Genomic DNA, 9,317 nt, shown 5'->3' with positions numbered 1-9,317 from the left:
AGTCTTCTCCTTGTATGAGCTGAAAGTTTAGAGGGACGGCCAGGTCTTGGTAGATTTGCAGTGGTCTGATACTCCTTCCATTTCAATATTATCGCTTGTACAGTGCTCCTTGGGATGTTTAAAGCTTGGGAAATCTTTTTGTATCCAAATCCGGCTTTAAACTTCTTCACAACAGTATCTCAGACCTGCCTGGTGTGTTCCTTGTTCTTCATGATGCTCTCGGCGCTTTTAACGGACCTCTGAGACTATCACAGTGCAGGTGCATTTATACGGAGACTTGATTACACACAGGTTGATTGTATTTATCATCATTAGTCATTTAGGTCAACATTGGATCATTCAGAGATCCTCACTGAGCTTCTGGAGAGAGTTTGCAGCACTGAAAGTAAAGGGGCTGAATAATTTTGCACGCCCAATTTTTCAGTTTTTGTTTGTTAAAAAAGTTTGAAATATCCAATAAATGTCGTTCCTCTTCATGATTGTGTCCCACTTGTTGTTGATTCTTCATAAAAAAATACAGTTTTATATATTTATGTTTGAAGCCTGAAATGTGGCAAAAGGTCGCAAAGTTCAAGGGGGCCGAATACTTTCGCAAGGCACTGTATCTTTACTTTATGAAAATGAGGTACTTTTACACCACTGGCTTTAGGTATAATGGTGGGAGCCGCTTGTGGATTTGACAGCTCTACCGCAGTTCCACCTCCGACACAACAAAAAAACAACCACTACGCGGGTATCGGCTAGGATGGTTCTAACAGAATCTAGCCCTAAATTTCAATCACGATGTAACGCTGAACTTCCGCTATACGGAATGAATAGAGCCCTTTACACATCAGGTCTTAAAAGCCTAGTAATGCACAATGAACAAAAAATATTAAACCAACATGCAAACAATAACAAATATTTTTATGAGTTACAGTTCACAAGGAAATCAGACAGTTGAAATAAATTAATTACGCCCTAATCTATGGATTTCATATGGCTGGGAATACAGATATGCATCTGTTGGTCACAGGATACCTTTAAAAAAAAGTAAGAGTGTGGATCAGAAAACCAGTCTGGTGTTACTGTCTGCCATCATGCAGTGCGACATCTCCTTTGCATAGAGTTGATCAGGCTGTTGATTGTGGCCTGTGGAATGTTGTCCCACTCCTCTTTAATGGCTGTGCGAAGTTGCTGGATATTGACGGGAACTGGAACACGTTGTCGCACACGTCGATCCAGAGCGTTCCAAACGTGGGTGGTGAGAATGCAGGCTATGGAAGAACTGAGACATTTTCAGCTTCCAGGAATTGTGTACAGATCCTTGCGACATGGGGCTGTTTATTATTGTGCTGAAACATGAGGTGATGGCGGCGGATGAATGGCATGACAATCGGCCTCAGGATTTTCAAATTGCCAATGATAAAACGCAATTGAGTTTATTGTCTGTAGCTTATGCATGCCCACTGTTTACAAAGTTGACATCAGCAAACCACTCTCCCACACACGCTGTCTACCATCTGACATGTACAGTTGAAACTGGGATTCATCCATGAAGAGCACACTTCTCCAACGTGCCAGAGGCCATTGAAGGTGCACATTTGCTTAAAGTTGGTTATGACACAGATCTTCAGTTAGGTCAAGACCCTGGTGAGGACAACAAGCATGCAGATGAGCTTCCCTGAGACGGTTTCTCTAAAATCCCGTTGGAGGTGGCTAATCGTAGATAAATCAAGATTAAATTATCTGTTAACAGCTCTGGTGGACATTCCTGCAGTCAGCATGCCAATTGTACGCTCCCTCAAAACTTGAAACATCTGTGGCATTTTGTTGTGTGACAAAAATGCACATTTAAGAGTGGCCTTTTATTGTCCCCAACCAAAGCAGGGTCTCCCCACTTCCTCTCCTCCCACAGCTGATGATTAGCAGCAGCAGGCTATCTAAACTCATTGAAAGCGGGCTCCTGTGGTTGGCGGTTGCAGTAAAACATTTTTTTTCTACATTTTTCTCTGCCTCAAGGGCCCCCTACGGGCTGGATCCCGGGGCTTCAGCCCTTTAAGCCCCTGCATTAATCAGGCCCTGCTCCCGAATTATAAAGGCGCGCCATGCCAGCGCACTCCAGAGTTCTGTCCGAACCCGCAAGACGCAACCGAGACTACACTGATAATTATTAACACCAAACTGGGTTAGTAGCCTACTAGGACTGTTAATATAATCTTGTTTAGGTGATTTTCCATCAGGAAAGCAATATTCTGAATAATTTAAACATTTGAAAAGTTGATTTAAATGTTTTTGTCATGAAATCTTGATGCATCGTTTTTCCATTGAATTTCGCAAAATTGCTGCTATTTTGCCACGCAATTAGCTTACAACTAAATACCGTAGTTATGATATACTGATAGTTATTTAATTTAAGGAATTCCACGTATGTTTATTTTAGACTTCAACAGGTGCGCTGACTAAACCATTCCTCAGTGAGGCGAGATTCTGCCTTTGCCTGAGAACAGTGGAGTTTTTCTTCAGTTGAGCTTTTCTGGCCTGTTCTAACCTGTACCCGAGGGTTGTGACTCCCGCTTGCCGCCATGCCCTCACTTTTCCCGGCATGGCTCTGCTGCCTTAGCCTGCTAACGGTGGAGACACACACCCTGGCCCTGCCGCGGCCAGCCCGGACACAGCCTCACAGGTACGGCCACTTCACACTATCACTGTAACTGATATAACATGGTTTTGCTGCAAACCTGTAGACTACTGTAGTAAATCAATCAAATGACAGTATGCGAGTCCTAGGGTTAAGGAGGTGAACGTGCAAGGAAAAATAAGGCGTCATTACTTTATTATTATTTTGAAGGATGGAGATCAAGCAGTCCATAATGCAACATATTTAAGAAGAGACAGTATGAGCTAATGATATTGATCCAGACAGAGCTGTGGGCCAATCTCTGTGTTCACTGTTTGGTTCATCATATCTGCCTTTGCGATGTGTGTGTCTGCTTCAGTGTATTAGGTGGAAGGGAGAGATGGAACATAAATTATACACCCCCCCATCTTCTTCATTTTACACAAACCCTGCCCCTAACCTCTGTCTCTCTGTCTGGCCATTGCAGTGGCAGTAAGTTATGTGTGAAAAGGTTACAACAACAGAATGAGGTAATTCCTCTAAAAGCCCCCGGAAGAATGACCCTGTATAATGAATGAGAGGGAGGTCGGGGGCTATGCGGGTGTGTGCGTGTGTGTTTGTTTCCATTGTGATTTAATAAGGATTGGGAACACTGATACACAATATTAACACCTCAGTTTGTGAGGGAAGGTTGAGGGGCAGTGTGTTGCTCAGTGTTGTGTGTACAGTCTCTTTTACATAGAACTAAACCATGGACTTTCATGTTACCAGTCAGAGTTGCTTTTACTTTTGTTTGGCGTGTGTGTGTGTGTGGTCAGATGAAAGAGATGAATGAGACTCTGAAGCAGACACTGTGTCTCCTGTCATCAACACGCACACTCACAGGCCATATACCCATTCATGACTAATATTTTTTAGTGTGTAAAAGGGTTCAGGTAACATAAACACTAATGTTGCAACACGCTGTGTGATCCACGCACGCACTTACTAACACAGGCTGACAGATGGATAGACACAGAAAAGAACAGTTTTAGCAGTATAGTCAAAGTGAATTATATCATGACATTTGGAAGGGCCTACATTTTTTCATGGGACCTCCTATGTGTGGACACTTGCACCCATTTTTTTTATGGACCTAATAAAAATGGCAATTTAACTGTACAAATGTAATAACTTTTAATGTGGCATGAACGCAACCAGTCATGATGTCTTCATGTGATTGTCAAACAAATTCCTTCAAAAACTAGGCTACTTGCGCACATTCGTCCACTGCAAAATAATTCCAGCATCCAAACAGTGCACTGTGCACTCGCCGTTTGATGAATAGAAAGACACAGCTGTTACACAACACCATAAAGTGTAATGACATTCAACGATTGTAACCTGAATTAATTGATGCGTCTTTTTTGTAAAAAGAAAAGTCGGGAAACATGAAAAGTGTCCGAAATACAGTTTAAACCATGACAGAGAGGTGGGGGTGTTCGTTAAATTTAGAATACGTTTTTATTTTCATATTTACCACTGTAGTAGTACAAAATTGTACAAAATTGCACCCAAAGTTTAACTTTTGTTGCCTTTATGGGAGCTCATGGCTCATTCAGGGTCATTCGTACACTGAGTACTGTGTGTGTGTGTGTGTGTGTGTTTACAGTAGGAAGTAAATAGCTTTATCAGAGATCTACTGTAGTGACCAGTATCTCTCTGGAAGCTGTGTTTTGAATGCTAACTAATGGAGCAGGTGCTAGTTATGGTATCTTACCACCGTGTTTCTCAACTCCAGTCCTCCACCCAACATTACACATTTGTATTATAACCTGTCACATGTGTATGTGGTGTGTGTCTTACAGTGTTACAGGTCCTGTGTGGCTCAGTTGGTAGAGCATTACACTTTCAACGCCAGCGTTTTGGGTTTGATTCCCACGGGGAACCAATCGCTCTAGATAAGAGTGTCTGCTAAATGACTAAAATGTAAAATAAATGAGACATGTAAAGAGTTGAAAAGGACAGGCGGAGGAGAGAAAGGAGAAGTAGGGAAGTAGTGTTTCTCTCATCTGAAGTGGTTGTGAGGGGGTTGGTGTGTGAAAGATGGTTGGTGTGTGCTTCTCTTTGGTTCAGGGCTCATGCTGGGCTCTAACCTGGGAGGAATGCAAGAGTAGCTCTTTATTCACACAAATGGACGTATGCACACGCACACACACAGCCCCTCCATATTCAGAGGTAGTGATCAGGTACAGTAGTCTGATGCTAGTATTTCATCAGATCTCTGCAGACTTTATCATTTGATCGGACACAGTAGCGGTTTCTCATTCTCTCCACCCAACCTTTATCTTTATTTCCACACCAGTCAATCATTATTAGTCACATAGAGGGAGCCGTCACCACCTCCTCTCTCGTTCTCGTTCTCTCTCTCTTTCTCTCTCTCTCTTTCTCTCTTTCTTTCTTTCTCTCTCTCTCTCTCTCTCCTAATAGATATAATAGTTTATCAAAATGTTATTTGTTTTCAAATTCTTTGTGGGTCTGTGTAATCTGAGGGAATCTTAACACACACACACACACACACACACACACACACACACACACACACACACACACACACACACACACACACACACACACACACACACACACACACACACAGAAGTAGCGGGTGGTGGTTGGTCAGTGGCCTACATTTTGGTGCCAAGCGCCTTTTTCTTCAGGAGACGACCTTGTTCTGACACGATCCCCAGGTGGTCCTGGCGCTCCAAATCGGTAGAGAGGTGTGTGTGTGTGTGTGTCTTAATGGTGCATGGAGCATAGGAAAACACTATAACTGCCAGGAAGTCAGGTGTAGGGTGCACGTGTTTGTCCTACTAATGTACAGCTAACGTTTAACATTTCACTGATGTCCAGAGGGTCTGGAAACAGAGACAATATGTGTGTCTCTGTGACCGTTGACCTGTGTGGTTTAATATGGCAGCCGTTTTACACAGGGTCATGATGTCCCTTCAGAGAGGACTGAATAACACACTGGATTACTGGATATTAAAGATAGGCCTGCATACCAGCCTACATTACCTCACCTACACTATAGTTTGGGCAGATGGTGTTGAAAATGATTTGAGCTCATACCTAAAGCTCGTTTTTCTAGAGTGTGACAGTAAAACTTAACAATAACAGTGAAATCTGCATTTTGTCAACTAATGCCATAAAATAACAGCTACAGTAGACATGCAAATGGCATAGAGAGTAATGAGAACATGGAATGTCCGTAATCCCTCCATGAGTTGATATAGCTTATGCACACTCGTCACATTAGAATGACGGCATCTGTAGGAAGACAATTGAGGGATGGAAGGGTGCAAACTAGGTAGGGTTGGCTAGCCCGACCTGAATTAGTGTCACCCACCTCCAACTAAGTCTTGCTAAAACCTACCATAGTTTCTGAGGAGGTGCTGATTGGACCATTTACTTTCTGCATTATTCAAAATGGCCTTCTATTGGAGGAAAGCCAGACTGAATCAGTGAAGTGAAATAGTAGTGAAACAGGGAGACATTCACTTTGGATTCCAGGCTAGGTCTCTTTTACATAGAACTAAACCATGGACTTTCATGTTACCAGTCAGAGTTGCTTTTACTTTTGTTTGGCGTGTGTGTGTGTGTGTGTGTGTGGTCAGATGAAAGAGATGAATGAGACTCTGAAGCAGACACTGTGTCTCCTGTCATCAACACGCACACTCACAGGCCATATACCCATTCATGACTAATATTTTTTAGTGTGTAAAAGGGTTCAGGTAACATAAACACTAATGTTGCAACAGGCTGTGTGATCCACGCACGCACTTACTAACACAGGCTGACAGATGGATAGACACAGAAAAGAACAGTTTTAGCAGTATAGTCAAAGTGAATTATATCATGACATTTGGAAGGGCCTACATTTTTTCATGGGACCTCCTATGTGTGGACACTTGCACCCATTTTTTTTATGAACGCAACCAGTCATGATGTCTTCATGTGATTGTCAAACAAATTCCTTCAAAAACTAGGCTACTTGCGCACATTCGTCCACTGCAAAATAATTCCAGCATCCAAACAGTGCACTGTGCACTCGCCGTTTGACGAATAGAAAGACACAGCTGTTACACAACACCATAAAGTGTAATGACATTCAACGATTGTAACCTGAATTAATTGATGCGTCTTTTTTGTAAAAAGAAAAGTCGGGAAACATGAAAAGTGTCCGAAATACAGTTTAAACCATGACAGAGAGGTGGGGGTGTTCGTTAAATTTAGAATACGTTTTTATTTTCATATTTACCACTAGCAGTACAAAATTGTACAAAATTGCACCCAAAGTTTAACTTTTGTTGCCTTTATGGGAGCTCATGGCTCATTCAGGGTCATTCGTACACTGAGTACTGTGTGTGTGTGTGTGTGTGTGTGTGTGTGTGTGTGTGTGTGTGTGTGTGTGTGTGTGTGTGTGTGTGTGTTGCATAATCGCTCAGGCAGGTCACCCAACTCATCAGACAGCCTCTTACTGCCACTCAGACTGCTGGATAAAGGAGGGAGGGAATGAAGAGAAAGCGTGGGGGGAAAACGAGGGGAGAGGCCATTGTAGTAGAGTGAGAGACAAGAAAGGAGGGGAGGGAGGTGAAAACCCTAAGTATAAAAGATGAAGCATTAAAATAGAGAAGAGGAGTAGAGGCTCTTGACTGAGTAGGTCTCAGGAAGTCTCTCCCCCTCCTCTTTCTCACTCTCTCTCTGGTGTGTGTTGTTTAGACATTTCTTAAGACTTAAAAAACAAAGAGGTGTTGTTGATTAACTCTAAATACATTACTAATCATACGAGACTGCAATCATTGAATGAATCCCAAGAAATGTCTCGTAAGGCTTTAACTTAAATATAGAAACATTAATAAGCATGACTGTCATTTCTGTATGAGTTGTATAACTGGACATTTTCTCCTATACAGTATATTAAAAAAGCCAAGTTCATTTGTGTCTGGAATATGAGGTTCTTGCACAGCATATTTCTGGAGCCAGGTCTCTAGCTCTCTGCCTCTCTCAGTTCTCCTCAGGTTACCTGTTCCGAGTGTGTCTGTGAAACATTCCTCCTCGTCTCAATGCTCAAATTACACTCAGAAATCCAAGTAGTAATTGCTGTACCTGACTGGGGTGTGTGTGTTTCTGTGTGTGTGTGTGTGTGTGTGCGTGCGTGTTTTTGCGGCATGTATGCGACTGTCTCTCTCTTTCTCTTTTAGGTTTATATTATCCAGAACCCCCTGGACACCTGGGTCGTCTTCGTCTCTCACTATGGCGACGGTTGTCACCCCAACTGTTGCCCTGGACGACAGCGTTGCCCTTAGAAACAGATGGGCCGTCTGGAGGGCCCTGCTCCCTAAAGGACCCCCGAGGCAGTCTAACCTAATGCCTGACCATGAAGGCCCACTGGCCAAGCCATCCAGTCCATTGCCTGACCAGAACTACCACCTCTCTAGAGAGGGGACGTCACGGGGTCGCCGCCATGCCAACGGTAGCGGTGGGCGTGGCCAGGGTCAGCTGATGAGGGTGGGGTGTGTCCTGGGAACCTGTCAAGTTCAGAACCTCAGTCACCGACTCTACCAGCTGATTGGACAGAGTGGGAGACAAGACTCCTCCCCCATCAATCCCCGTAGCCCGCACAGCTACGGCTGAATGACTTTATCAGCAACCAACAAACAGGCACAGTCACTGTTGAATAACATTATCGTCAACCAATATACAGACACAGCTACAGCTGAATAACGTAATCAACAAGCAACACACAGGCAGGGCCACATCTGAATACATTCATGAACAAGACAACAACCTATACACAGACACGGCTAACGGCAGAATGTGGGTCAGATACAAAGTGGTGGAAGAAACTTAGAGTTTTAAGTGCTGACTGTGGGTAGGGTGGAAGGAGGTCTGTAATACCTTGTTGTTCAAGTCATTATTCCTGTCACCAATGAGCTGAGCTGATCTACAATCCCCCATGATCATCCCTATATTCTTGTGTCTCTAAACTCTCAATTTCAATTATCTCTCTCTCTCTCTCTCTCTCTCTCACACTTTCACTCTCTCGTGTCTAGTGAGCTACTTGGTCAAGTGTATTAGAAACCCGTGAAGCACTTTAAAGTAAATACTGTTTTATGTTTGCTATGACTTGAACGTTTAAAGATATGTTGTTTAATTTAAAATGTATTCAAGCTTATTTGTTGTAAATATTTCACTGACTAAACCAGTGAAACGAATGTGGCCGAAATGTTTCCCCAAATGTACATTGTCTGTTTTATTCATCTTAGTCTATATCTTTGTATAAGCTGTCATATTTAATAAAGAGTATGTGTTTAAATGTGTCTTGTGAGTGTGTTGTGTCTGTGTGACAGAGAACCAGCCACCACTTTCCATGTCCACAATAACATTTCCTGCACAAGCTAATCAATGACTACTGTAGATACAGAACACACACATCTGTACTGCTGTCAAGGTCAAAGGTCAGTGTGACAGGAGGTGACCTCGCTCCTCTTGCGTGATCTAGTTCACTGTGACTCATTATTGGGGTCATCACAGCTGCATCGCTGTAGGTCACTTTCTCAATCACCATTAGTGTATGAGGTGGTCCAGGGCTGCATGGAAACAAGCCTCACACACTGTGGCCTCTAGTCTGTGTGCGTGCGTACGTCCAGCATCCTTCTTTCTCAGTCTCCGATAA

General features: G+C 43.1%; 1 protein-coding gene across 1 annotated transcript; it reads left to right on the top strand.

Annotated features, from left to right (window-relative positions):
• The first annotated feature begins 2,035 nt into the window (after positions 1-2,035).
• adm2b (adrenomedullin 2b) lies at positions 2,036-8,961 on the top strand. Its single transcript, XM_020456883.2, has 3 exons — positions 2,036-2,167; positions 2,423-2,665; positions 7,843-8,961. The coding sequence occupies exons 2-3, from the start codon at positions 2,565-2,567 to the stop codon at positions 8,273-8,275; spliced, it is 534 nt and encodes a 177-aa protein (XP_020312472.1). The 5' UTR covers positions 2,036-2,167; positions 2,423-2,564; the 3' UTR covers positions 8,276-8,961.
• The last annotated feature ends 356 nt before the right edge of the window (positions 8,962-9,317 follow it).

Source organism: Oncorhynchus kisutch, linkage group LG22, assembly GCF_002021735.2.
Source record: "Oncorhynchus kisutch isolate 150728-3 linkage group LG22, Okis_V2, whole genome shotgun sequence".
NCBI lineage: Eukaryota > Metazoa > Chordata > Actinopteri > Salmoniformes > Salmonidae > Oncorhynchus > Oncorhynchus kisutch.
This window is presented reverse-complemented; position numbering and strand designations above follow the sequence as displayed.

Bases quoted from the DNA above. Each gene is read 5' to 3' on its own strand.
- adm2b (XM_020456883.2), top strand. From the start codon at position 2,565: ATGCCCTCACTTTTCCCGGCATGGCTCTGCTGCCTTAGCCTGCTAACG. The intron at 2,666-7,842 runs GTACGGCCACTT...TTTCTCTTTTAG, and splicing joins GCCCGGACACAGCCTCACAG to GTTTATATTATCCAGAACCC.